Below are 27,441 nucleotides of genomic sequence, written 5' to 3'. Positions count from 1 at the left end.
CACCAATGGGTGGTACCCATTCAACCCTACCATGGGAATTATTTTTAAGAATTACCTTGCTCTGACTACCAACCTACAGTTTAATCTACCTGCACCTTTAAGGCAAGGGCAAATCGTAAGATTCATTCTGAATGCCTTTAATGCAATGGGAATCAAGAAGCAGGAGCACAAAGAGGGTTATGAGAAGAGGATTTAGAAAAAGATGACAAATTCTTTCAAGAGATGGACACGTGACAATATTAATTTAAAACCTCACCCAAAGTATCATAAAGGCAAAATGGCAGGAGTGACAAATTTGGGGGGTAATTCTTTGAGAAGTTGGCAGAGTTTTTCTATCAAGTACCAGACAGCAAATATTTTCAAGCTTTGCAGGCCATGTGGTCTTTGTCACAAGTATTCAACTTTGCCATCATAGTAGGAAGAAGCCATAAGCGATACCTAAACAAACAAGTGTGGCCCTGTTCCATTATAATTTTCTTCACACAAGCAGGAAGTTTGCTGAACCCTGGTCTAATTCATAAGTCTTAGGGATATACTTTGCTAAGGGCATCTTCTCAAACTTGGGGATTTACCCGACAATTGATCATTGTCCCCTTTCTACACCTTACTAACCAAAATATATCAATATTTTAAACTCTCCCATATGGCATAAGAATTCCATTTTCAAAGACTGAGTTCAAGAAAGACTCATCCGTGATCCCTTGAACAAGTACGCAGAAAAGGGAAAGCACGTTTGAGGAAGAGAAAAATAAAACACCTGTTGTACCTGAAAAGAGAAAAACTTCAAAGATTCCAATGCCTTCCTGATTACATGCCTTTCCAGTATGAAGATGATTTTTGTCTTTGTTCTATTTATTTTCCACTATCCGTTGCTTTTATTTCTTTAAATTAGACCTTTTAGTCAAACAAAATTTAGTTTTCACCAGTTAGAAGAAACACAATTAGTATCAAGTAAAAGCTAAAACTTTGTAAAAGTTATTATTTTCTTTTGAGACAGAGTCTCACTCTGTTGCCCAGGCTAGAGTGCTGTGGCATCAGCCTAGCTCACAGAAACCTCAAACTCCTGGGCTCAAGTGATCCCCCTGCATCAGTAGGAGGATTTACAAGTAGCTGGGACTACAGGTGCGTGCCCCCACGCCTGGCTAATTTCTTTCTATTTTTCAGTAGAGATGGGGTCTCACTCTGGCTGAGGCTGGTCTCGAACTCCTAACCTCAAGCAATCCTCCTGCCTCGGCCTCCCAGAGTGCTAGGATTACAGGCACGAGCCACCATGCCCAGCCTAAAAGTTATTTCTTGAACAAAGATTACTCAGCTATTAAGAATGAAGTTCCCTATTTCACTCTTTCACCACCACCACTTCCAATCCAAGCCAGATTTCAATTATGAAGTTACAGAAAATAGTCTATTTCTATTATCATACCATCTTTAGAAAACCCTGTTTCACTGATGTAGAAGGAACTAGAAATGTTAAAAAAAATGCCAAAAAATAAGAAAAGTTTCCTTAACTGCTCCCTTCTTTTTCAATCTTTATCCTTTACAGACCAATTTATTTTTATATATTCAAGATTTGATTTAACCCTCTAGTATAATACAATGATGTGGTTAGTTTGCAACTTACATAAAATTCAACTTGGTTCAGAGGTAAATATGGTTCTGAGTATAAAAAGAACAGGTCATTAGAAAGAGCCTTTCTGCCTAAGTACAGTGTTACTGTCCATGCCAATGCTGTATTTTATACTGGTATCAGAGTTCAGAGAGAATAAAAGGTACATCTTAGAATGAAGGTAGGTTAATATAGTGCCATCTCTCTTCTTTGCTGAGAATACTTGATAGCGCCTTTGCTATTAAGTGCCACTCAATAAATGAAAACAGTCCCAGTGTTTGCAATTTCATGGCATTAAAGTACTTAATGACGATTTAGCCTTCATTGCTAATGCAGTTCCCTTCACAAGGTAACATGTGCAAGTTAAGATTTGGTAATGAGTTTTCAGCATCAGCTAAAGTCCATTTAGTACATCCTTAAGAGGTATCATACGTGCACACACCAATACAGGTATTCATTAATGTAGACAGAACATCACTAACTCCTATAACCCACCAGTGATGATAGCTAAGAACTAGGACAATGTCACAGTGAACTTGGATAAGAATCTTGGATAGTTATTTAGTATAATAATATCTTTTCTAACTAAAATGGGGAAATTGCTTTCAGAAGCTTTAATTTGTGTAAAAGCTAGCCTGGCTTGAATGTTCATGAATTTCATGGCCCTGGCTAGGCCAGTTAAGAGGAGAGAACTAGCAAACATGATTGTGCTGAAGTGGTCTTAGGTGACCAAGAAGCACTCTATTCACAGTATCAATATAGGAAAAGGCTATCAAAAGTGAATGAAACGGGAGGGGGAACCCATCAAACACTCAGAGCATTTCCACATGACTCAGACAGTCCCTACTGCATTTAAGATGTTTCTTGCTAACCCTGGGTGGAGTATTGACAAATGCTACAAAGTTTCTCTTTACAGAAATTACTGCACTTCACCTTTAAAATTTGGTAATAGTTTAAAAACCTCTATATTCTCACATATAATCTAAGAAATTAACAAAGCAACAAAGAACTTTCCAGCATACTATTCCTCAAAATTAGGATGGACTTAAATTTTTTTGGTAGGTGTAAAAGTTCCATCTAAAGCAGCATATTCTGTACTTTTCACCTCCCTGCCTATTCAGTAATGGCAAAATCCATTGAAAGCCTTCATTACCAGTTGAAACGTTTCCCTAAAGATTTTAGTCTAATTTCAGCTCTACCTTTTCTATGCTGCAGAGCATAGCCAGTCCCTAAAGATGGCTCTAGGAGAATCTTTATTCTATCATGCTGTTGCCTAACTAAAGAGGAGGATGCCCCAGTCTATGTCTCTGAAACACAAAATATACTTCAATGCTGCCTTTAAGGGTAGGCTCTTATTAAAGGTAGCATCATTACATTCCTATAAAAAATGCATTTCTATGTTTTTCCAGAAGAGAAAATAACCATTCTCTAGTGATAGGGTGCAGCTGTATGTGTATGTACAATTCTCAGATTGTTAAGAGCAACACTTTGCATTCCAATTTCTTACCTCAAATAACTGTCATTTGTTTCTACCCACTTTTCCACATACTACAAAGCATTCTCAGGAAAGGAACACATGACTAACAGTCTCACAAATGGTTCACCAGTGCAGGTATAACCTGCCCCTCTCCCAATCTCTTTTACAGTCACTTATGCCTCTGCACCAAAACAATTTCTTAAACCATTACATATTTAAATGCTAAAAAAAATTAATGATTAATCAAGAGAAGCTAGAGATTTTTCTCTTTGCACTGTAAATTTTAAGCATCTATTTGCCTGCATCCTTTAATATACCTCCTTTTCTCTCTGCATGCAAGACAGGGCAGCGAAAGCTCTACATGTTTGGTAAGTTCTTTTTCTCAATGCTGGATTAAGAATCTTAGAAATACCCAGAATTACTAAAAAGGTCCCTTAAAGTTTTAAAAATCTTAGGAATGATTAAGTAACCAAACCTGATAAAAACTGATCCCTTGATCATTTATTGCAACATGATTGTGCATGATGTTTTCTGGTAAGTGCCCTGTAGTGTATTATTAAAAAGCAAAGCTCTTGGTGTCACCAGCAATTTGCTGATGGTTGGTTTATGAATTAATAGGTTTGCAGACCCAAGACATAGATTTAAGTGAGGTTCTTCTATTTGACTAAAAATATAAACTAATACACATGTAGAAGAAAATGGAATTGTGGTTGCAATAAGAACCATAGTGTTGAATTTCTTCAACCACAATACTGCAGAAAAAACATGTTTAAAACTTTGTATAAAAGTTATCAAATATGGAGACCTGTGGATTTAAAAATACAATCCAGGCTCATTTCACTGGAAAGTGACATTTTTGATGTATAATATTGCTGTTATGTAAAACTAGGAGCCGAAGATACTGGATGAAACTTTGGTAGTCAGCCTAACACATTAATTCATCTGGACTAGAGCCATTTCCTAATACCCAAGCAAGTATAGCACTATGGTTTACAAATACCACTCAAGAAGCTGCAGTACGGCTCTCTGCTGTTTGACATTTGCAAAACATAAAAACACTTCCTTCCCTGCTCCTGTCTTCCTCAACACAACACTCAAGCCCCCAAATGTAGCAGTACCCATTACAAACACTTTGCTGCTCATTCCATTTCCAGTTGCCTAAAGTGCTTCAGGTGATGCTGCCCACTAGAATACTGCTCCAAGATGGCTGATTTTATGAAACAATCAGGCAAAGTATTATACGCCTAGTCAGGGCAAAGATAAAGTCTAACCTTTCAAAACAGTAAGAATCACCAGTATTCGTTTGTTTTTTTCTGGAAATGTAAATGCATGTTCTGGCAGGGAAGGAAGGGGAAAAATTCCTCCTCCTCATCAGCATCATGACTACCTCCTTCTCTCTTGTGGCTGGCTGCTTCAGATGGCTGAGGCTCCTGCTGTATTTTTTAAGATCTGGGCAATTATAGCCACCAAGATGATATGGACCAAAGTACAGTGTTCAAACATGACTGGTAGATAAATGACCATTTATCATTGTTTTGTTAAAAAATTTTTTTTTCTTATAAAGGTAACAAACCAAGGCTGTTGATCCCTGAATTAGAAAGGTTGATTTGCTTGAGTATTTTCCAAAGTGTGAGGTGGGAAGGAGGAGGGGTAGAGCCTTTAGTGCTTTTGTGTATGTTGGTGATCCTCTAGTTTGGCAACATCTTGAGAGCGTCTTCTGGTCTAGTGATGTGGCATTTTGTGAATCTAAGCACCAGCCCGTTGCCCTGATGCTGGCTGCTTATGGCCCAAAGGGGAAGAGGGTCTGCCTCCTCCCCCTCGATGTTTCAATCTGGCCCAGTGGTGGACACAGAGCCCTGGGCAGTTTCCCCAGGAGCAACTGTCTCTTCCTGTGAAGGTGATTCTTCCTCAGCTTGTCCTCGAGATGTGACAGTTGTTTCAGGGGAGATGCTGTGAGGCCCCTCCAGGGGTATACAGCCAGGGTGGTTTTTGCGAAAGTGCTGATTCAAGATGGCCTGGAAGGGGAAACTTTTGCCACAAACGTGACAATGAAAGGGCTTGTTGCCTGTGTGCTTGCGGATGTGATACTCCAGTTGATCTTTCCGGGTATACTTCTTGCCACACATGCGGCAGACGAATGGTGTGATCCCCATATGCAGGCGCATGTGCCGATCCAGGCTTCCCTTTTGGTTGAAAGATTTGGCGCAGTAGATGCAGGTGAGACGAGGGTTGTACCGGAACCACCGCTCAGATACTTCCTGCTCCCGGAGATACTCCACATAGCCACTTACTCCCATCATTGCTGACTCTTCTACCTGTGCCAGGTGAGGGAAATAAGAACATATATTATTAAGCATACATATTAAAAGCAATTGAATCCATTTTTACCTGTTACTAAGATACATGATTTTTTTTTTTTTTTTTTTTTTTTGAGACAAGAGTCTCACTTTGTTGCCCAGGCTAGAGTGAGTGCCGTGGCGTCAGCCTAGATCACAGCAACCTCAAACTCCTGGGCTCAAGCGATCCTCTTGCCTCAGCCTCCCGAGTAGCTGGGACTACAGGCATGCGCCACTATGCCCGGCTAATTTTTTTTTCTATATATATTTTTTTAGTTGTCCATATAATTTCTTTCTATTTTTAGTAGAGACAGGGTCTCGCTCTTGCTCAGGCTGGTCTTGAACTCCTGACCTTGAGTGATCCACCCACCTCGGCCTCCCAGAGTGCTAGGATTACAGGCGTGAGCCACTGCGCCCGGCCCATGCTTATTTTTAGTGGAAAACCAAACAGTAAATTACTACCAAAAAGTAAAGATGGTAATATAATAATTCCTTAAAAATCTGAGGATACTTTATTCCATTACCATAAAAGGACAACACAATAAAACTTTCTGGCTGACAAACTGGATGCTTATTAAACCCCTGCTGAATTTACTATTTTACAGCGATAGGAGAATCTGAACCCACTGATACCACCCCCTGGATCCTAATCTCACAATTACATTCTAGACAATCAAGACCTTTGGTAGTGCTGGTCCAAAAGAACTTCTTGTCATGATGAAAATGCTCTAAAACCTACACCATTCAATTCAGTAACCACTAGCCACATGTGGCTATTGAGCGTTTATAATATGGCTAGCGCAACTGAGGAATTTTTTAAAATTTTTGGTTTTAACTATTATTAATAATTAAAATTTAAACAGCCACATGTAACATGTGGCTAATGGCTACTGTATCATACAGTATAAAATATATAACGGCAAACATATTGTATCTATGACATTATCATTAATACCATATTTTAATCCAGCAGTAACTTGCTTTATAAAAATGTATACAATTTGTAGATGATAGTATTGCTTTTTATACAAAAATATTTTGGTGTCATACCAACAAATTATCTTCACTGTAAAGACTACTCAAAGTTTAACTGGACTCAGAGTAAACTGGCTGAAGGCATGGGTTCCTCCTATCTGAAAGCTGGGAGGGATGGGAATATATTCCTTTCAATGAATAACTGAAAAATCTTGGATTTAGAAATGCTTTTCACTCAAAATTCTATATTAAAATATCATCATTAGGAAACTACTGATTTTTTTTTTTTAATTTTTTTTGGCCTGCTGTTATGAAGTGAAGGAAATTACTGATTTTTTTTTAGCCTACTGACTTCTGAAGTCATTGTATTTTTATTTTTTTTTCTTATCAGTCAACTTGAAAAGTCATATTTTTAAAAAAACCTTTTTAAAATGTGGCAGAGAATTATATATGTTTTAAACATGTAGGAAGAAATTATGTATGTTTATTATATATGCTTACTATAGCCCAATGTAAAGGGAAGAAAATGTCAAAGTTGACTCTGAATTAACTACAGATAGATTCATCTGGTTAGCAATTAATCTTGTCCCCTTTTAATTTCTAAAAGTGTGTTTTGTCTCTAGTTAATAGTCTCCTTTCTCATATGCTAGCCGACAGTGCGATTTAGCATTTCCAACAGAGGCAGTTCTCAAAAGTTTGGAAAGCAGTATGTGAAGTCAAGCGTTGAGTACAAGACTGAGGTTTTAGATTATTTCTGATTTGTTTCATGTAACATTTTTTTCTGATTCATTTCTCTGGATAATAAAAGCTGAGCCTATATAAAGAATGAGGAATTATTCCATTAAAAGGTTTGGGTAACCAAGGACAAAACACAGAATAACTTCTTTGTTGCTCAGTATTCCCATCCATAAAATACAAAGGTTAACATATACTTTGCCAGCTTTATAAGATTCTCATAAGAATCAAATACGACAATAGTACCTTCAAATATTTTGAATGCATAATACCATTATGGCAATTAAGGGTGCTGGAATCTTGAGTTCAAATCTGAGTTCTATTTATTGTGTGACTTTGAACAAGTTAATTTAACTGTCCTATTCCTCAGTGTCATCTGTAAAATGAATATAAGATAATAACATCTCTCCCTCACTAGTTGCTTTGGACACTGAATGAGCTAATACACTAAAGTGCTTAATGTAGCTCAATGTTAACTATTAAACATTACAAACTCGTATTATTTATAATCTTTAAGGTAACAATACCCTAAAAATTCTGCAAAACTTTAAGGAAAGTAATGTCATACCAGTATTGTCCACAAGCTGAAAATGCATTTTAGTAATCAGTGATGAACTATAATCACAAAATCACACATTATGATTCATCTCATCTAAAAAATTACTGCAGTAAACTTGCAATAGAAGAGGCAAGTAAATGAACACATAAGGTAAATTGGGTCCTTGTCAAAGGCAGAAACATGTCTCTGGTAGTTTTACTGCTTTCAACTTCAAACAGAAGCAAGAGCAAAAATGGCTGCCTTCTGGTTCTCTCTGATGCCAAGAGGTAGATCATTTCACTCCTCCCACTTGGCAGTTACCTATTAGAGTGTAAACTCTTTAAGCACAGGGACATTCTGCATCGCCAAATATCCAGGAATTTGATCAATGCCTGGCTCAATAATTATTTTTTAATGAATTATTCCATATAAATAAATGATTTCTATAATTTCCAAAACAAACATGAGTCTAGATTCTTTTTTTTTTTTTTTTTTTGTTGAGACAGAGTCTCACTTTGTTGCCCAGGCTAGAGTGAGTGCCGTGGCGTCAGCTTAGATCACAGCAACCTCAAACTCCTGAGCTCAAGCGATCCTACTGCCTCAGCCTCCCGAGTAGCTGGGACTACAGGCATGCGCCACTATGCCCGGCTAATTTTTTCTATATAGATTTTTAGGTGTCCATATAATGTCTTTCTATTTTTAGTAGAGACGGGGTCTCGCTCAGGCTGGTCTCGAACTCCTGACCTTGAGCAATCCACCCGCCTCGGCCTCCCAGAGTGCTAGGATTACAGGCGTGAGCCACCGCGCCCGGCCATGAGTCTAGATTCTTGACATGGACTTCAAAGCCTTCCACCATCCTTACCTTCAATTACTAATCAGAGACTCAAAGAATTGCAGGGGCTTCAAAAATAAGCCAATTTGTTGTATTAATGTTATTTAAAGATCTCTAAAATTAGAGATTTCACAAGTAACTAAGTAACCCCCTATTTAGTAGGTACCTATTTATTGGGCATCTACTAAATAACCTTAGTTACTCAGAATTACTTAGAGGTAAAACTCCTGTTAATCGAGCACCTGATAAGGCAATGTCAGAGATACAAAGAAGATTAGAAAATGTGGTCTCTGCTCTCAAGGAACTTTCAATTTAATAGGAGACATAAAATTAAAGCAAGTAAGAAAGGAATAACTTATATGAGTCTACAAAATTAGGAAAAATTATATTGTATTTTGTAAATGCTGTACTAGTGGCTTAAGAAAGAAAGCTCAAATAGGACTGGGCTAGTTAGGGTAGATAAAACTAGGTGTTGGGTCTTGGCTGGACCCAGACACCTGGGATGAATGAGGTACCTCAGACTCAAGATGCAGAGAGAAAAGTTAAGTTTGATGTGGTTCTGACACACGCAGAAAGTCAGTTTGAGACAGACAGTGAATGCTGATGAGTGGTAGGAAAAGTTGGGTTAGAAAATTATAAATTACCTGGAAAATTAAGCCAAGTATTTTAACTTCATGTAATAGAAAAAGAAAAACCGATAGCATATTTTAGAGTAAAGGTATAACTTTAGTAGTCCTTGCCTTGTTTTGATTCCCTGTGGTAGGGGGAAATAACTGGTGAGTGGACCCACCATAATAAACTTTCACACGTTAAGTCATGTGTATCACCCTAATACCATCTCCACCCAGTTATTACCTATCTCCTATTTCTCTATAGCCTGTACTTTTTGCTTCAACCAGGTAAACACTCTTGCAGAAGTCCAATTCTTACCCCTTTTGTATCTACATATGGCATTATCTCTTCCTAACTTCTTTAACAATTGTATTTAGAACCTGCTTAGTAACACTTTCCTTAAGTTACTGATTGCAGTAACTGCCTTTTAAGCAATCCTATTCCCACATTGTTACTGAAGTCTATACTTTATAGTCGTATACATATGTTATTATGTTGTTTGTGTATTTGTTAGTCTGTCTCACCCCCATGTTAAGTTGTAAAGTTTATTTCATTTCTCTATTTAGTCACATACTGCATAATGATGTTTTGGTCAATGATGGATTGCATACAGATGGTGGTTCCATAAGATTATAAGATCACATTTTTACTATATCTTTTCTATGTTTATATACATAAATACTTACCATAGGGTTACAACTGCCTACAGTATTCAGTACAGTAACATACTGTATAGGTTTGTAGCTAAGAACCAATGTGTTACCATATAGCCTAGGTGTGTAATAGGCTAGTCCATCCACATTTGTGTAAGTACACTCTATGATGTTTTCACAATGACGAAATCGTCTAACAATATATTTTGATGTATTTTGACAGGGATATGCATTTGACATATATTCCTGTTAAGTGACATGACTATATGTGCATAATAGTCACCTTTGCATTGTTATCATACTGTATTTGAGAGATGAGGAGAAAAAGGGCCCTAATTATATGAGTAAACTTACTTTTCCTCCAAGCTCCTACCACTTTTTCTGAAACTTTATCAAAACTAAAAAAGATAGTAAGAATTTCTTGCTACAATTACGATACCACGTACACAGTAAATATACAGTGATTTAGATAAAATTAAACAAGATACTATCAGTATAATGTAGAGGCTAAAACAATTAGCTATGTAATCTTAATCCACCAGTGTTTCCTTTCTAAAGGCAAAAAAGTATTTACAATTTATTATGTTCTACTTCGTGAGTTCACACATTTTAAAAAATTAATCTTCAACAATACAGACCTGTTAGAAAAAACAAAAATATCAACCAACTACTTATACTAGTTGCTAAAGAGAGTTGCAAAGAAAGTAGGAAAAAAAAATCATTCCAATCCTATGTAAAACTTATTAGTCTAATAAAAGATTCAGGAAGAAAATGACAAGATTCAAGCATAAATAACAGTAAACACAAAAATGAATAAGCAATTTGTTTACAAATATATAATACTATACAAATTAGTAGCTATGTGTATAGGTAACAGTGTCATACCTGCATACATATAAAATCAGACTCTTATCCATTCCAGTCTCTATTACCTGCATGTAGTTTTCAGGGACTACTTTTATTACTCTCAGGTCTATGGTCTGGTTCCTATAATCAGGAAAGAGTTCCACAATCTTGTTATCTTTTTTTACTTCCCAAACTCTGCTGACACCAAAAGTGTATTTCCTGAATGCTCACAAGCAAGAATAAAGAAAAAAGTAATCAAATATAATACTTTAACAGGGCCACTATTATCTCTCCTACATCCTTCCTTTCTTATTCATTATATTCTGCTCATACACAGAGGCAATTCCTCCAACCACCACGGCAATCCTAAATCCACAACTACATACCTGGGAGCTGGGTTGCTTAGGCTCATCCATTCTCCCAGGAGACTCACTTCTGGCTCTGTGTCTCTCTGTCAAGGGAACAACACTGCCGGAGGGGCTAAATCTGTCGGAAAAGGAGCATAAAGGGGACTAATAGAAGAGTAGTGTCAAAGAACTTAAAAAATGGTGATGTCTTCCCTCTTTATTCTATGGCCAAGGAAGGGGGAATAAACCAAACAACAGATAACTGAGAAATACTTTCACAGAGTCAATACAGGATCTGATTTGAAATAAGATAAAGGTTTGCCCTAGTAAATATAAATGAAATGCAAGATGACATAGCAGATAGACCATATGAACTGGTGAAGTTAAAGCTAAATATAAGCTTTCTATCCTTACATAAGTACTGAGAGACTGTAAAAGAATAAATTAAAACAGTATATAATTTTGTTTCTTCTCTGTAACTATTAGGTTTTTGGTTGTTTCTTCCCCCAGGCCCCATGATAACCTGTTATACATTTCAGATTGTTGATATAGATCATGGAGATTAAAAATCTTTGCATTTAAGCTGGTATTACTTCTTTTCTTTTTTTTTTCAGAGACAAGGTCTCACTATGTCACCCAGGCTGGAGTGTGCAGTGGTGTGATCATATCTTACTACAGCTGCATCCTCAACAGAACTCCTGGGCTCAAGAGATGTTGCTGCCTCAGTCTTCCAAGAAGCTGGGACTATAGGCGTGCACCATCACATCTGGCTAGTTGTTAAAAAAATTTTTTTGTAGAGACAGGGTCTCCCTATGTTGCCCAGGCTGGTCTTGAACTCCTAGCCCAGTGATCCTCCCGCCTAGGCCTCCTAATGTGTTGGGATTACAGGTGTGAGCCACCACACCTGGCCTACTATCACTTCTGATATAGTTCTAACACAGGGCAATACTGCTAACACAGGAGGGCAGTAAGTTCTACATTCAAGAATATTTTAACCATTAAGGACACAAGAAGGAAAATACTCAAATTAAGATCACCCGAAGTAGACACAGAATTATACTACCTGAATGTCTGTGACACATTTGCCTCTCAAGACCAGATGTGAACCAAAGTAATAGCTTCTTTAGTTTTCATTGCTCATATGGTTAATTTTAATTTATTTTTAACACAGGGAAAGAACAAATATTACCAATCTCAGTTAGTAATATTTCTTTCCTTCAATTGGGACTTTCTTTCAATTGACTTAGATTAAAACTTGTGCTATTTCCACCAAAACAAATTCAATGTATTAGAAAGGGAAAAGTGAGGCAGAGAGCATAGCATCACTGGTGAAAAAAAGAAGACTCTCAAGTCTGTGGTAGCAGCAGTCACCCATGAAAGAAAACAGCAAAGATACCATCAAATGACATGTGAAAAAAGAAATCAAAAACACCCAAAAAGCTTTTCTTTGGAATTATCATGTTTTACTAATTTGAAAAGAATAATTACTGCTGGTACCAGACTTCCTCTAATTTGGTAAATAGGGGCAAAGAAAAGTAAACAGTGCTACAAAGGAAAGTGAAACTCCCCGAGGCCACCTACCTGTGTGATAACATACCAAGGAAGGGCAATGTTGCCAGATTCCCAGCTGATGATCAGCTCCCTGCCTGGAATCCCGAAGAAGCCCTGGCAATTACTGATCCTAGTGTGGCTGCAGATGCTATTCTGATTCATGGAAGTGTCTAACTTTACCATAGTTCTCACAACACTGTGAATACTTCAGGACTAGGAGCTTCCTGCTTTAAAAAAATAAGAATGCAAGTCTTTTGGCACACCTCCAGTTTCCCCAACATCAACTTATTTGGCTAAGAACATCAGGTAAGGAAGATGTTCTCTGTACCACCGAGGGCCCACTTTAGTAATGTCTACACAATAGCCATTAGTTGGGAAAACAAAACAAAAACAAAACTTACCTGTCAACTTCACTGCTTGTTGGCCGAACTACCTTGGCTCCTGAAGACCCTAAAGTGTAATTTTCCTGTCCTACAGAACCATGGCCTGTGGTATCAATCACCATGGCTGTGACTTCCTCTGCACTACTCCCATCTTCTCCAGAGGGCTGATTCTCAGGCCCAAGCCACTCCTCCAGATTTTCAGTTTTAATGTGCACTGCTCCAAGGACCCTAACTTCATCATCACTCCGACCCCCCCGGTCTGCTACTCCTGTCTCCACATACCATTGTCCTGCGCGGTTGATCCGAAGAATGGGCTCCCGGCTCTCTACATCAGAACTCTGTTCGATTATCTGAGGGCTGGTGGACTCTTCAGGAGGACTTAGCTCTCTGATATCCAGCACAGCACTAACCTGACCTCGCCGATTTCCCTTTGGGGTACTATGTCGTGGGCTAAGGGAGCGGTTGAGATTTGGTGTAACCCTGTGAGACTCTGGAGGTCTCTCTTGATGCTTTGTCCTTGTTTGACTTAATTCTGCTTCAACCTCAGCCACATTAATTTTGAAATGAATGCCCTCTAGGATCTGTGTACATTTGTCTATAATGTGCTGCATCTGCAGAAAACTGGCAGCTGTCAGGTAGCTGATGATATCTGCCAGTTGCAGGCATATCCGCCCTGTATAACAGAAAGAAAGGAGCTGTTCAAAAACAGAAGGGTTCTTGATGACTGAAATGGAGACAGTACTCATCTCATTCAAAGACATGTGATCCCGAAAATAGGGGGAGCTGGCAGCCAGTACCACTTTGTGAGCCCGAAAAGCTTGTCCTTGCACATTGACCACAATATCACAGAGACGGCCCTGCATGCGCAGCTGGTTTAGATGGCTCAGGACAGAGTTGCTGAAGTCAGGGATCTCCAATTGTATGTTCCCACCTTTCTCCATGGTCGTGCCTGAGGGTGCAGGCAAGCATTCAACCCTGCTGAAAGAAGAAACCATATTCTTATTAATAGTTATAATTTTACTACTCGATGCTTTGCAGTTCAAACATATTTAAAAATATTATTTGGTAAAGTTTCAAAATCTCCAAGTAAAGAGATACTTTCCTTATGTTTAGATGTGGAAATAGAATTACCAACAAGTTTTTAGTCTAGGTTTCACAGGAGGATACAGTTAAGACTAAAAAGTGATTGTTAGCCCCCTAAAAATTCAAGCTATGACTGTATACAACATCAAAATAGAAATTCAAACAGTGAGGGAGAGGGGGGAAGGAAGCACTTTTTTTTTAAGTGTTAGTCATAAGGTATTTGCAAACAATATAAAATCCTGCAACAACTTTACAACTTTTCTGTGCAGGAGGAAAGGAATAAGCTTTTTGAATAAATGTAATTCTACACAGATGGCTTGATTAAATATTCCTCTTCCTAATATTTTACTACATACTGCATGAGTTATGCTTATAAAGTAACTAATACCCCGCCCCCCCCCCCCATGAATGCAGGCCGATACTTCTAAGCTTAAGAGTCAGAGCCTCCACAAAAGACTTGGGGTATAGGACTAGGAAGCAAATAGGTTAGGAAATATTCAACAGCTGTGTCAGGACTCAGTCAAGATGTAGAGAACCTGAAGTTCAGTTCTCAGAATTAGGAAAAGTTACATATACCTGCCTCTATCTAAATTCGAGGTTGGAAATTTCAGGGTGGTGATGACAGTTTGATTCTGAAATTTAGTTCCCCAGAGGTGGTAAAAAAATAGAGCATTTACCAAGTATTGCCAAAATTTTTTCATTAAATTATTTTTTAAAAATAGCTTAGTTTTTAAAAAACACTAAGGCATTCAATAGTCTTCAACAGTTGAGAGAAGTCTGTATAAATTCTAACAGGAAGACATTGACTTGAGCCCAATGCGCATCCACTTATCCATGAACTTATGGGATATCACATAGTTACATAAAACCTGAAACTTTAACTTACCCTGACAAGCTCACAGTATTGCCACGCATTCACAACACACTTATCAGTAAATAGGGAAGTGTAAACACTGCTTTCAAGAACCAACTTTAGCCAATATGACCTTTTTCCAAAGCGTTATTGTTTGTTTTGAAACTTTTAATCCAATAAGAGCCTCTGTCGATGCCATCATGAATTCAGATGTGTTTATTTTGGAGCCTACACCAGCGCCTTTTTTTGTTTGCTCTTTCCGGCAATTCCCCAGTGAGGAGGAAGCCCCTGGAGTAAAGTCTTTCTCAACCGTCGGCTGTGAGAGGGAGAATCGGGAACGGCATGGGGTTGGCCACTCCGGTACTTGAGCAGCTTTCGTCTGCGTTAGGAAGCATGGGGAGATGCGAACTGGCTGAAGGGCGAAATGTCACTGAGGAACTCTGGAGAAGAGGGGAGCAAAGCGACGGGCAAGGGAGGGAGTGCTCAGGTGAGGGCAAAGGATTAGGAAGGGGGCGGCGCCCCGGGACCCAGTCCAGGAGGTAGGCGTCGGCAGGCGGGGAGCTGCCCAGAGGTGGGTGTGTGTAGCTGCGTGTGTCCCGGCGTTGGTGGGGGAGGGGGCCGCCCATCCCGGGGTCCTGAGGGAGGGGCCCCGCAAGGGGGCGGGTCCTGCAGCTCAGCCCAGCCGGGGGCCGAGGGGGTAGAAGGTCGCCGGATGCCTTCAGGCGGGGTGAAGGGAAGTGGCTGAGCGCCCCAGAAGCGGACTGCGGCGGAGACGGGGCGAGGGGGCCTCGGTGCAGAGCACCGGGACCGGGATGCGGGGCCCGAGCCCAGTCAAGGAGCAGCACCTACCTCCGGGGGTGGAAATGGGCCGGAATGGGCCGGAACACCGTCCCGGAAGTGAAACCCCCCACCCCCTCCCCCGGAGCGGGCGACGTGCCGGAAGGAAATCACTCACCCTTACACCACCCCCCCCTTTCCCCTCCCCCAACGCTTTGCATGCCTCGCGCCCCCTCCCCTCTCTGCTCTTGCTCCTCTATTGGGAGGAGGGCGGGATCCTTGCGTCACCCGGGCAGTCTTGTCTCCGCCCACAAAGGCGAGGTAGGGCGGGGCCAAGGGGCGGGCTTAGAGGGCGGGAGGAGGTGGGCCTGGAGGAGGAGGTGGAGATTGAGGGAGGAGAAAGGGAGGGGCTGAAGCTGATGCTGGCGGGACGGTGCGTCATGACGTCATCAAAAGGCCCTTTATGTAAGATCGTCCGGGCGCCATATCGTTCTTTCGAATCTGGGCGTCTGCTCGTGGCAAGTGAGTGGTATTTTCGGTGGTGTTAAGTGGGTAACAGGTTACTGGTTCGGATCCTCCGTCCTCCAGCCCTTGTCGGACTAAACTGGCTGGCACTTTAGGCCAGTCGCGCGCCTTTATAGTGCCCACAAGAGGAGGATGGTGAGGGATTGCGCATTTGGTGCAGGCGCGACCTAGAGGGTTGGTTGGGGCCAAACGGCAGACAAACCTCGGCTCGCGTTCCCTGCCTTTGATGAAGCCTGTGTTGGTAGGGACATCTGAGAATGTTGATGAATGCCAACTGCTCTGATGGCGGAACGCGCGGAATTGACTGAGTGGGCTTTTGTGTAGGACGCGGACCGAACCATCGTCAGCCGCTTGTTCTCGGGAAGGCGGGTGGTTAGGCCACGTGATTCTCCAACCGGCTCCATTTTGCATTGCCGCCATTGTTTCCACCTATAGTTAACTGGGTGCAACGCTCTCCTTTATGGCATTAAGTGCCTTCTGTACCTATCGTGCAGTTATGGGTGGTAAAAGTTAACTGCGTAAGTGGTAACAAAAACGTCATAGCAACGTGGGAGCAGTAATTTTAAAATCTGCACCTAATTTTTTTCTTAGGATTGGTGGCAGGCTTGGATGCAGTGTGGCTTTTGATGACATGTGTCGGACAGGTAAGAATGGGGGAAAATTTGGTGGGAAAGGTGAGATTTGCTTAAAGGTGATCTTTATTAAGCCTATGATGGTTTTAAGAGTAGTGGACAGAAGGGATTTCTGAAATTCTATTCTGAGGCTCTAATTTTTGGAACATTGATATTTATTTAACTTGGCTGCAATGAGGTTCTGACTTGCATCTTGCCTGTTTTCTAGTTATGTGCCAAGGGAGTGATGAAAGTAGTTGTGGAGGTAAGTTTTTGAAACGCCCACTGAAAGGGAAGTTAGGTTGAAAGTCACTGTGCCACAATGATGACAGTTTATTTGCTACTCTTGACTGTGAGGATGACGAGAATCTTACCACCATTATCCTAACTGAGGCACGCAAAATGGTGATTTGGGAAGCGTGGAGATTGCCCCTAAGTTAACAAGAAGCTGTTTCTTCCTAGATCCTGAAGAGCAAGCCTCACTGTAGCTGTGAACACACAGGTGAGAAACTTTTGTATAAAAAATCGGTATTCACCTAGTACTTCACTTTCTTTTCTGGGATTAGAAAGACAGCCAGAACGACGTTGATTGATGCTCATGTGTTAGTTTTTCCCCCTTTTATTTTCAAATGTGAACTGTTACCTTGATACTAAATTTAATGCTGTGGGAAACTTGAGGAAACAGATACTATGATGGTTGCATAGTTCAGCAGATTGAATCATGAAGAGATTTACCATTTGATGTATTTGGGGTCCTTAGGGTTTGCTAATGTGAGGGCTAAATGCATAATGCAGCTTCTGCTTCTGTAACAATGGCTTGCTTGCTCGATGCTTAGCTTGGGTGAAGCCATAATTGGGAATTGAGCAAAACCAGGCCCCAGAGAGGCACCGCAGGTTACTTCCTGATAAACGGCTGGAGAGTCCCGGGGCCCCAGCCGACCGATCAGATAAAAAGGGCAAGGCATGATCAGCGGGTGAACAGCTTGTGCAAGGTGTGTGCAGGGCATTTTGGGGCGAAATAAGATGCAGAGGGAATACGCTTAATCCAGAACCAGTCAGCAGGGACCCGGAAAAAGGCAGAACCAATCTAAGGTCTGGTGAAATAAAATGCTGGGGAAAATGCTGTAAAAAGGTTATAAAAGGCTCCCTTCCACAGTACATGGGGTCCTTGTCGAGATAGAGGCCACTGCGCTGGTGCTCTGAGACTGGACCCTAGCTCGAGCTAGTAAATAAAACTCCTTTTGATGTTTTCAGCCTCAGTGACTCTGTCATTCTGTCCTGTGGTATTGTGGACCCTGGTTCCAACACTAACAATGTAAGTAGTGACACCTTTATAATCTATTTCTCATTTATTTTGTATTTACAATCTGTTTTGTAGGCACTGAAAAGAAAGCTGGAGGTTGAAATGGTAAGTAAAATTATAATCCAACTATGCATAGGGAATTGGGCACAAATAGCTTTTTAAGAGTTAGTTAACGTGCTTAATGTATAGTAAACATTGAGTTAACTAAGATCTTTGTCCTGTTACCATTAGTAAACACTGTCAGAATTTTTAAATGCTGCCTGGATGATGATAAAGCAAATACTGACTGAACATGAAGGTCTTAATTAGCTCTAACTGATTTCAGGCCATTTTTAATCATGGGGGAAGAAAATACATGTGTAACTATTCTAAAACCACTCTTCATTTCTTAGATGGAGTCTAACTTGTCTGAACCAGCTTTATGTTTTTGGTAAGTATTAATGGAAAACATTACAATAGCTTCAAGACTTATAGTGCTAAGTGATGGACTTACTGCAGAGCAAGTGGCTACTGGAGACTTACAAGCTTATATTTGACTAATGAATGCTAACTGCATGCTCCGAACGGGGTTTTTGTAATGATGTTAATCAAATGTCTGACCTGAAATGAGTATGTAGACATTTAATACTGAAGAACCCTGTAACAAACTACTCTGAACAGAGTATAATAGTATATAGCATTTTAAAGAAGGTTCTCACTTTCCTCTTGTAGCTACTGGTTACACATTTCTTTCCATGGACAGCTTGCTTGGGTAAGAACACAAAGACAAAACCTGGCATTTCTGAAATATGGTCTTACTAATTAATTGTGCTAGGGAGTTCTCTTGTGATAAAAAGCCAATGGACAAATTTTTGAAAAGTGAATAGTATTGAATTACTATATTAAAAACAGGTTAATGAAAGTTTTAAGTAAATTTTTAAAAAAGTAAATGTATGAATATTACCTCGTAAAGTAAATGGTCTTCAACTTAGGAAGTGGTATCTAAAGGAATACTTATTTCAGGGGAAGATATCTGAGACTTTTTTAAGAGGCAAGGTCTCCCTGTTTCGCAGGCTGAGTGATCTGCCTCAGACTCCTGAGTTGCTGGGACTGCAGGCATGTGTCACGGAGCCCAACTAGAACCTTTCAAGGTATGTATTTTATTTGTCTTACATGTTTATTTAGCAAGATGCTGTTAGTGATGACTTTTAAAGTAACAACAGATGGGAATCTCTCTGAAAGAGAATGAAGGTTAATTTGGAACTGAAACAGTAATTGGAAAATTTTTAGAAATCTACCTATTAAGTACCTATTGCTAAATTAGAATAAATTTCTGCAGGTATGAAGAGTCAGCTTGACAACAGTGCATGGAGCAAGTTTTCAGAAAAGGTATTGGAATCTCAATATGGGTGTTTTTTTTTTTTTTTGAGACAGTCTCGCTTTGTTGCCCGGGCTAGAGTGGCGTCAGCCTAGCTCATAGCAACCTCAAACTCCTGGGCTTAAGCGATCCTACTGCCTCAGCCTCCCGAGTAGCTGGGACTACAGGCATGCGCCACCATGTCCGGCTAAGTTTTTCTATATATATTTTAGTTGGCCTGCTAATTTCTTTCTATTTTTAGTAGAGAACGGGGGTCTCACTCTTGCTCAGGCTGGTCTCGAACTCCTGACCTTGAGGGATCCACCCGCCTCGGCCTCCCAGAGTGCTAGGATTACAGGCGTGAGCCACCGCACCCCGGCCTCAATATGGGTTTTGTTAAGTAGTCTAAAGCCGATACGATGATGATAACATAGTTCAGCAGACTAACACTGATGAGCAAGCAGTATTAAGTCTTTCGCTCCTATCTGATGTATCTGGCTGTAATAGTTCAAGTTTATAACCTTGAAAAGTGAAATTGTAGCTATTTACTCTCCTGTGAAATGTTCAGGGGATTTGGATTAATTTGGATTGGAGTGACAACAGTTTTAAAAAATTAAGGTGTGACTTTAAAAGAATAATTGAGTAGAGCCAAATTTAAATGCAGTTATTTTTCATCTTCAAACAGGCAGACCTTCTATTCTAAAAACTTACAGGTAAGTCAGGTTTTTTGGTACATAGTTTAATTTGGAATGTAACCAATGATGTAATGATTCTGCCAAATGAAATAGAATGATATCACTTAAAAACCGTTCCATTTTGATTCTGAGGTTATTGTATTAACAGATACCACACAGAAGTTTGTTTTGCCATGATTAATATGTAATCTTCGCTTTTCAGGGATTTCATATGATCACAGCAAGCATCCAACTTACCCTTTAAAAGGTGAGGATTGAAAATAATAGCACTATCATTATTCCAGAATACATGATGATCTCACTCCAACTTCTTGAACTCTCTCACTGATTACTTGATGACAACAAAAGATCTGATATTCTGTGTCCCCTGGTTGCCATCTAAACTGAAATCCAGAAATGTGGCTGAAAGTGGTTTTTGTTGCAGGCACTTTCATGGATGCTGATGGAAACAGTAAACAACATCTTTCAATGTTAATAAGTTTCTGCGAACTATCTGGAGGAGTGTGGTTATTCCAAATGGGATGAAAGAAGGGGAGTTAACCCAATCAAATAATGAAGGCGTGTTTTAGTTGTTTGCCTGTTAATTTTAAGTGGAAATAAACGTGGATCATTAAGACTACATGGCTTTTTGCTTACTGATTTGTGTGGACTAAGATGTTTTGAGGATGAGTTATCATATGGTATGCAGAATTCTTTAATGAAATCCCTGGATCAATTGGTTTTGAGCCCTAAAGCTTTGATCTAAAAGGCACCTTTGAAAAGTTTGTGGAGAGTGAGCCAGAGCCTAGAAAAATGAGATGATCTCGGACTAGGTTGTGTAGAGTTTCCCAGAGACATTTTGTCTAGAAAGTCTGCCTAGCGAAAGGAATGATGAAATTATAAAATTTGCATCTATAGTCTCTTGGCAAGCCTTTATAAATATCGAAATTTGTAGGATGTAAGGGGTGTATATATAACTGGCTGTTTAAATAAAAGTGATCTCCCTCAAAAGATCTATGTTCAAAGGGATAGATAACCAAGATCTCAAAATTCAATGTGGGTCAGTAAGACTAGTACTGCTGGTGAATTGTCAGGAATTTAAGTTCCTGAAGAGACCCTGTACTAACTCTGGGTTCTGGCAGAATTAAATACCTGCCTATTTAAAGATGCCTGATTGATTCACAATTTAATGCTTAAGTGGTTTATAGATTTCTAAGCATTCATCTTTTGATGGCTTGAAAAGCACCTTTTAAGAAAGTAACAGTCTCGGGTGTACTGGCCCACACCAGCACTTTGGGAGGCAAGGTGATTCTCTGAACACTTAAGCCCAGGAGATTGAGACTAGACTGGGCATCATAGAAAGACCTCACTGTACAGAATTAGCTGGGTGCAGTGGCTCATGCCTGTAGTAAACAGCTACTTAGGAGGCTGAGGCTGGGTGACAGACCTAGTCAAAGTGAGATGATTCTGGATTAAAATTGGCCACCTCTGTTTTGCAAAAATGGTCCGTTGGGAAGTTGTGATGCTGTGCAGATTAATTGTCCAAGCCTTGTCCAGCCACGTCACCCAAAGTATTTGTTTTGAAACGTCTTCAGGTCCTTCAGCTGTGTCTTTAGGAACTCTTCTCCCATTGTAATCATTTCACAATGTTTATAAAAACAAGTTTGCTCATCAGAAACGCAGCAAAAAGAAAAAGATGGGAAAAAGTTGTATGCGTTATATATGTACAGCTTTTACCAGTTATGACTCAAACTGAATAAAAAGTCTTCCCCCAAATATATTCATGGCTCTAATTTCCTTGAACCCACTCACAGGTCTCCTCCCACAGGCTGAGACCCTATGTAAAACAGGACTACCATCTCCTGCCCTAACCCTTTCATACTGCCCCCATTACTTACCATTGTGTGTTCTGGTGATACTTTCCCTGACAAGAATGTGTACACAGGAAAGCAAGGGTGCAAATTTATTTTACTAGGTCTTAAATAAATAGTTGTTCAAAGGATGAATTAACCTGCAAATGGTGATTAAGCCAGTATTTGAGTGGGAGTGGGTACCAAAAGACTGAAGATGATAAAATAGTTTTAGAAAAGTTTTGGAAAAGTTCAAAAAAGTTTTGAAAAAGAAAATTATTTTGTCAGAGTATTTTACTTTTTTTTTTTTCTTTTTTAAGGCTAGTCTTGCTGTTGCCCCAGCTAGAGTGCAGTGGTGTCAATGCTCTGCAACCTCAAACTCCTGGGCTCAAGCGAATCTTTTGCTTCAGCCTCCTGAGTTGCTGGGACTTACAGATGTGCACCACCATACCAGCTAATTTTTCTTTTTGTACAGATGAGGTCTTTTGCTCAGGCTTCTCTCAAACTTCTGACCTTAAGCAGTCCTCCCACCTTGGTCTCCCAAAGTGCTAGGATTATAGCCAAACTATTTGTTAATGAAGACTGGCTTGGATGACAGTGTAGTTAATGTGAATTCATGGCTAGTTGAAAACTCCACAAAATGGTGACTAATAAACCAATTAATCTGAGATTTCTAGTATGCTAGAAATGCTAATCCTGTCTTGTCCAATTAACTTGAAGAAATAACTGCTTTTTTTTGAGTTCTTACTATATGCCAGGCCCTGGTATGTGTTTTACTTCATTCTTTTACAGACAGCAATTTAGGAATTACACACCTCCATTATATGAAGAAACAGGCTGCGAGAGAATTAAGAGGGTTACCTAAGGCCATATAGGTGGTACATCGCAGAGTCAGAGTATGTGATAGTATGTCACGTTAACTGACAGGGCTAATATACCGAAGGGTAATTATCTCAGAGGCCTGGAAGAAAGGATCAAAACTAGATGAAAAGTCCCAATGGCCTACTTAGAATTAGAAGGTAGGGCAAGAATGCTGGCTTGACAGTAGATGGGGAAAGACTTGAAGGCTTTATAGGACGCAAACTCAGTGATTTTCAAAAGTGGGACTGGGCTGATTTAAAACAACAAAATGGCCCAATGTTGTCTTAGATTCTGGCACTGGGTGGGAGAATGGATTTCTGACAGTCTCTGAGGTACCTTCCAATCCTAGAAACCTGTGATTCTGTAACCTTTCAAATAATCATGTAAGCACTGGGAGAGGAGTAAGAGAATGCGGCTTGTAGGGTGCTGTTACACCACAGGTAACTCCTGGCAACTCTAGTTTGAGTCACTGATTCCCAGATTTGTACTTTCAATATCATTTGATTTGGCTCCCTGGAAAATTATACTCATTTTTTAAATGTGATTTGTCTCAGTCTGTTTGTGCTGCTATAACAAAACACTTAGTAGGTGATTTATAAAGAACAGAAATGTCTTGGAGGCTGGGAGGTTTGGTTGTCTGAGGGCTGCATCCTTCAGAGGGGAGAAACGCTGTGTCCTACCGTGGCAGAAGGTGGAGGGACAAGAGACCAAAGGATGGTGAAGCCTCTTCTATGAGGATCTTAATCCCATTCACGAGGGAGAAGCCCTCATTGGCCTAATTACCTTTTCAAAACTTCTTAATATATATATCACATTGACAACACCTGAATTTTGGTGGGGAACATACTCAAATCATAGTGCGATCTCATGCAGATTATTTTCCTTGAGGAAAGTGGAAATGATCCTCCCATTAGTTGACCCCTACCCCACCATTTAAACTACAGATGGCTATTCTAGTTTAGTATTCACCAGTTGCATGTCCTGCCTAACAAAGGATTTTCATGTAATTACATTCTCTGTTGCGGCCCGATTGCAGAACCAGGGATGAACATAGAAAGAAACACACAGACACACAAAGACGGTACAAGACTGCAGTGCCGACAGCACCGGTCATTTTATTTTTATACCCTTTCTGTCCAGCAGCTACTTCCTGGTACATGACTATCTTTAGTGCCTTGAGGTAACATGTTCCATTCCTTCTGGGCGATTGCTCAAGGGAGGCAGATGGGAGGCAGATGTTTGCATCTTAACCTCTTGACCTCATCACCGCGTGCAGGACAATGAGACGCCTTGGCTATCTGCCGTAGGGAACAGTTTGTTTGTTCAACAGGCTGTGTTCAATAGGCCCCAAGAAGCATGTCCAGCTTCGCTGACTCTGGGCAAAAGCCAATTCCTGCCCAGGGATGGTCCCTACATTCTCTAACTAAAAGGCTGAGCTCCAAAATTCAAAACTAGTGCTTGTTTATCCTCCAAACAGCTTTTAAAATAGATAAATTAATTTTTTTCATCTTTCACAAAGCTGTAGGTTTATTTATTTTATTTACTTATTTTGAGACAGAGTCTCACTCTGTTGCCCTGGCTAGAGTGTCAGCCTAGCTCACAGCAACCTCAAACTCCTGGGCTCAAACAATCCTACTGCCTCAGCCTCCTGAGTAGCTGGGACTACAGGCATGTGTCACCATGCCCGGCTAATTTTTTCTATATATATTTTTAGTTGTCCAGCTAATTTTCTTTCTATTTTTAGTAGAGATGAGGTTTTGCTCTTGCTCAGGCTGGTCTTGAACTCCTGAGCTCAAATGATCCATCCATCTCGGCCTCCCAGAGTGCTAGGATTATAGGCATAAGCCACCGCACCCGGCTCAGTTTAGTTATTTTAAAGGGATCTTCATAATCTTGAAAATCCCTGGGCTTGGAAACAATGTATTTCATGCTTCCTTTGTCTCTCTTATTCCAGGTGTAAAGCTAGGGCCATGTTGGCATACTGTGCTGGATAGATGATAAAGCTGAAACTGTACTCTTGATTTATTTTCTTTAAAGTGATGTATTAGTCCAAAGCCATCTCTTTTTTTCTCCTTTTTTGTTAAGTTTTATTTCAGTAACCCTACCAAGCTAAAAAAGCCATCTCTTAAAAACCCTGAAAGAAAGGTTAATGCTTGCTAAGAATTAAGCTACCATCAGCAACAAGCTGCCAACATTTGAGGGAGTATCTGCTTTAGGAGGCCTTCCCTCTTGGTTAGATTGCTCTAAGGGCCTCTTCTCTGCACAGGTTTATCTAAGGAAGTCGAGAGGCTGAAGAAAGGCACTGACAAATCTAGTTTCTCATAAAGAAACATTTAATAAGGACTTAACAAACAGAAGCATGTCTTGGGCAGCGGTGAGACAATTCGAGATGGTGGATCTTGTGCCATTGCCCCATAGACCCAGGGTTTACATACCGTAAGGAAGGAGGGGCAGGGCAATTGAAGTGGACCTCTCAGGGAGAGATAAGAATGCCATGTGAATCTGCCTAAGGGCAAGATTTATGGTCAAGGTTGTTCTGATGTAAGGGCAGGCTTTAAGGTAAGAGTAGATAAAGTACAGATTTAGAGGCATTCCCCAAATGGGTTAATCAGAAGTCAACATGGCAGATCAGCATCCAAGATGAAGTTGCTTTAGCGTCCACAAATACACAGCGTATCGGATAGTGTGATAAGTGCTACACAGGAGAAATAAAGCAGGGAAAGGGGTAGAGAGTGCTGGTGGAAGGCAGGGGCTCGCTCTTGAAAATGGTTTTCAGGGAAATCTTCACCTCAAAGGGGGTACTTGAACAAAGACTTGAGGATATTAGGGAGTAAACAATGCAACTGTCTGGAGAAAAATTGCAAGGGAACAGGTTGGGCAATAGCATGGGCATGAGATCATTCCTGGTGAACACGAGGGAAAACAAGGACTTCAGTGTGGATGGAGCAGAGGGAGCAAGGAGAATGGGAAAAGATGGCCAGTAGGTAGCAAGTGGCAGGTCACGGAGGGCTTTGTAGGCCACTGTAAGAACTCTGGCTTTTTTCTGAGATCAGAAACTGCTGGAGGGTTTTGAGCAGAGAAGAGTGATATAATCTGACCCTCGCTGACAGAATACTGAGGGGCAAGGATGTAAGGAAGATCATTAGGAAGCTTTTGCTATAATGTAGTCAGGAGAAGATGGTCACCTGGACCAGGGTGGTAGCCATGGAGGAATGAAAAGCTGCTCAATGCTGGATATATTTTGAAGGTAGAACTGACATATGTTTGTTCAGCTTTATTCTGAGACAAACTTCTCCAGCTTTGCTTTCTTGAACTGACCATAAAACTGAGGGCTGTGACATGTTTAGAAGGTGACTTTGGAATAATGTCTGGGAAAAGGAATGTTACATGCTAACAACAGCTACTTTTTTGTGATACTTCATGTATATCAGGAATTGTACTAGGTGCTTTTATATATGACACAGCCCTGAGTAAAGAACCTGAGACACTGTGTAAGGTGGAGGAAGAAGATATTTCTTACTGTTTCCAATCTCATGTGTAATTTTGAGGCTAATGCAATATGGCCTTATTCATTTTTAGAGTGTAGGTAGCATGGTGGAAAAGATAGACACCTTTCACACACAAATGGCAAAATAATGTTTTTGATAACAGTGACAGAAAACTTCTTAAAAAAATGTGAAGGTAATTCAAAATTTTTCATATTTGAATTTACTCTGATCTTGCTGCCTTTCTTCCAGGCACTGAATCTGATGCTCTAACTGGTCAGACTCAGAACAATTAATGATAGGTCTAGCAAAGAGGCTTCCACTGTTAATTTACTATATAGTGTCACGCAAACTGGAATTATAAGCCATGAATTCTAGACTTTACTTCTAAACAACTGTACTTCTAAACACAAGGGGCAAGAGATTTAAAATTTATATAATGTACTCCCAAATATTCACCATCTCAGTAATTGAGTTTCCATATATACAAGGGTCTGTTTCTGGGCTCTCCAGTCTGTTCTTCTAATGAACTTGTCTGTTGTTGTATCAATACTAATTTAATTGCTATAGTTTTATCATACTTCTTCATAGCTAGTGAAAACATTCCCTCACCTTATTCTTCTAACTCAGGTACAGACAGCAGTGTTTGGCTACTCAATCTTTGCTTTTCCACTGAAATTTTACAATCAGCTTGTCAAGTCCCCCTCCTGCCTTCCCAAAAAAATAAATAAAAAGAAAGAAAGAAAGAAGCCCTGTTGGGATTTGAATTGAAATTAAATTTTTTGTGAGACTTTAAAAATTATTTTTTACAATGTTATAGTATGGTCAACATACAGTGAACTGCATATATTTAAAGTGTATAGTTTGCTGAGTTTTGGCATATGTATGCAGCTGTGACACCATCACCACAGTCAAGGTAATGAATATACCCAAAAGTTTCCTTGTGTCTCTTTGTGATCTGTTATTCCCTTCCCATTTCCAACTGTCGCTGGGCAACTGTTGATCTACTTTTTCACTATAGATTAGCTTGTTTCTAGAATTTTACTTAAAAGGAACCATGCAGAATGTATTCTTTTTTCTCTGGTGATTGGAATTGAATTTAATCTATACAACAGTTTGGGAAGAATTGACATCTATATTTATCTTCCAATCACAAATACGGTGTCTCATTTTTTGTTCCTTTTTTCTTTTTGTT

The 27,441-nt window shown here is 40.0% G+C and overlaps 2 protein-coding genes and 10 non-coding genes across 21 annotated transcripts; 11 read left to right on the top strand and 1 right to left on the bottom strand.

Moving 5' to 3' along the window:
• Positions 1 to 4,128: 4,128 nt before the first annotated feature.
• Positions 4,129 to 14,957, bottom strand: ZBTB37 (zinc finger and BTB domain containing 37). Its single transcript, XM_069480227.1, has 4 exons — positions 14,858 to 14,957; positions 12,907 to 13,866; positions 10,994 to 11,093; positions 4,129 to 5,395 (listed from the first exon to the last, which is right to left on the bottom strand). The coding sequence occupies exons 1-4, from the start codon at positions 14,884 to 14,886 to the stop codon at positions 4,907 to 4,909; spliced, it is 1,578 nt and encodes a 525-aa protein (XP_069336328.1). The 5' UTR covers positions 14,887 to 14,957; the 3' UTR covers positions 4,129 to 4,906.
• A 368-nt stretch (positions 14,958 to 15,325) lies between these two features.
• LOC138390723 (uncharacterized) lies at positions 15,326 to 20,690 on the top strand. 10 transcript variants are annotated; one of them, XR_011234576.1, is made up of 10 exons: positions 15,326 to 16,123; positions 16,718 to 16,770; positions 18,116 to 18,145; positions 18,433 to 18,470; positions 18,752 to 18,791; positions 19,043 to 19,170; positions 19,359 to 19,408; positions 20,062 to 20,089; positions 20,274 to 20,318; positions 20,496 to 20,690. XR_011234576.1 is itself a non-coding variant. In XM_069480232.1 (7 exons), exons 1-5 carry the CDS (start codon positions 15,637 to 15,639, stop codon positions 18,139 to 18,141), a joined length of 642 nt encoding a protein of 213 aa, XP_069336333.1. In that variant the 5' UTR covers positions 15,326 to 15,636; the 3' UTR covers positions 18,142 to 18,145; positions 18,433 to 18,470; positions 19,093 to 19,117. The 10 variants fall into 10 exon arrangements, 7 of the variants coding, with proteins under 7 accessions (XP_069336333.1, XP_069336332.1, XP_069336330.1 ...); XR_011234577.1 differs by lacking the exon at positions 18,752 to 18,791 and having other exon boundaries at positions 19,093 to 19,170; XM_069480232.1 differs by lacking the exons at positions 18,752 to 18,791; positions 19,359 to 19,408; positions 20,062 to 20,089; positions 20,274 to 20,318; positions 20,496 to 20,690 and adding exons at positions 16,967 to 17,002; positions 17,200 to 17,239 and having other exon boundaries at positions 19,093 to 19,117.
• Positions 16,339 to 16,418, top strand: LOC138391168 (small nucleolar RNA SNORD74). Its single transcript, XR_011234782.1, has one exon. It is a non-coding gene; the product is annotated as a small nucleolar RNA SNORD74 (small nucleolar RNA).
• On the top strand, positions 16,831 to 16,891 carry LOC138391201 (small nucleolar RNA SNORD75). The gene has a single exon (XR_011234813.1). It is a non-coding gene; the product is annotated as a small nucleolar RNA SNORD75 (small nucleolar RNA).
• On the top strand, positions 17,053 to 17,133 carry LOC138391142 (small nucleolar RNA SNORD24). The gene has a single exon (XR_011234757.1). It is a non-coding gene; the product is annotated as a small nucleolar RNA SNORD24 (small nucleolar RNA).
• LOC138391198 (small nucleolar RNA SNORD77) lies at positions 17,423 to 17,486 on the top strand. The gene has a single exon (XR_011234810.1). It is a non-coding gene; the product is annotated as a small nucleolar RNA SNORD77 (small nucleolar RNA).
• LOC138391170 (small nucleolar RNA SNORD44) lies at positions 18,300 to 18,361 on the top strand. Its single transcript, XR_011234784.1, has one exon. It is a non-coding gene; the product is annotated as a small nucleolar RNA SNORD44 (small nucleolar RNA).
• On the top strand, positions 18,613 to 18,675 carry LOC138391199 (small nucleolar RNA SNORD78). Its single transcript, XR_011234811.1, has one exon. It is a non-coding gene; the product is annotated as a small nucleolar RNA SNORD78 (small nucleolar RNA).
• On the top strand, positions 19,210 to 19,293 carry LOC138391148 (small nucleolar RNA SNORD79). The gene has a single exon (XR_011234763.1). It is a non-coding gene; the product is annotated as a small nucleolar RNA SNORD79 (small nucleolar RNA).
• LOC138391171 (small nucleolar RNA snR60/Z15/Z230/Z193/J17) lies at positions 19,788 to 19,873 on the top strand. The gene has a single exon (XR_011234785.1). It is a non-coding gene; the product is annotated as a small nucleolar RNA snR60/Z15/Z230/Z193/J17 (small nucleolar RNA).
• Positions 20,130 to 20,206, top strand: LOC138391167 (small nucleolar RNA SNORD47). Its single transcript, XR_011234781.1, has one exon. It is a non-coding gene; the product is annotated as a small nucleolar RNA SNORD47 (small nucleolar RNA).
• On the top strand, positions 20,353 to 20,432 carry LOC138391146 (small nucleolar RNA SNORD81). The gene has a single exon (XR_011234761.1). It is a non-coding gene; the product is annotated as a small nucleolar RNA SNORD81 (small nucleolar RNA).
• Positions 20,691 to 27,441: the final 6,751 nt, after the last annotated feature.

The sequence above is a fragment of the Eulemur rufifrons genome, chromosome 8 (assembly GCF_041146395.1).
Source record: "Eulemur rufifrons isolate Redbay chromosome 8, OSU_ERuf_1, whole genome shotgun sequence".
In the NCBI taxonomy this organism is placed as follows: domain Eukaryota; kingdom Metazoa; phylum Chordata; class Mammalia; order Primates; family Lemuridae; genus Eulemur; species Eulemur rufifrons.
The sequence above is the reverse complement of the archived record's forward strand: the minus strand, read 5'-3'. Positions and strand labels throughout refer to the sequence as shown.

What these genes read in the sequence shown, in the direction of transcription:
- ZBTB37 (XM_069480227.1), bottom strand. Translation starts at nt 14,886, where the DNA reads ATGCGTGGCAATACTGTGAGCTTGTCAGG. An exon ending in AATACTGTGAGCTTGTCAGG is followed by an intron (nt 13,867 to 14,857) that starts GTAAGTTAAAGT and finishes TTCTTCTTTCAG; the next exon opens with CAGGGTTGAATGCTTGCCTG. An exon ending in CTAAGCAACCCAGCTCCCAG is followed by an intron (nt 5,396 to 10,993) that starts GTATGTAGTTGT and finishes CACCTGGCACAG; the next exon opens with GTAGAAGAGTCAGCAATGAT.
- LOC138390723 (XM_069480228.1), top strand. Translation starts at nt 15,637, where the DNA reads ATGCGGGGCCCGAGCCCAGTCAAGGAGCAGCACCTACCTCCGGGGGTG. An exon ending in TGATGACATGTGTCGGACAG is followed by an intron (nt 16,771 to 16,966) that starts GTAAGAATGGGG and finishes CCTGTTTTCTAG; the next exon opens with TTATGTGCCAAGGGAGTGAT. An exon ending in TGATGAAAGTAGTTGTGGAG is followed by an intron (nt 17,003 to 17,199) that starts GTAAGTTTTTGA and finishes GTTTCTTCCTAG; the next exon opens with ATCCTGAAGAGCAAGCCTCA.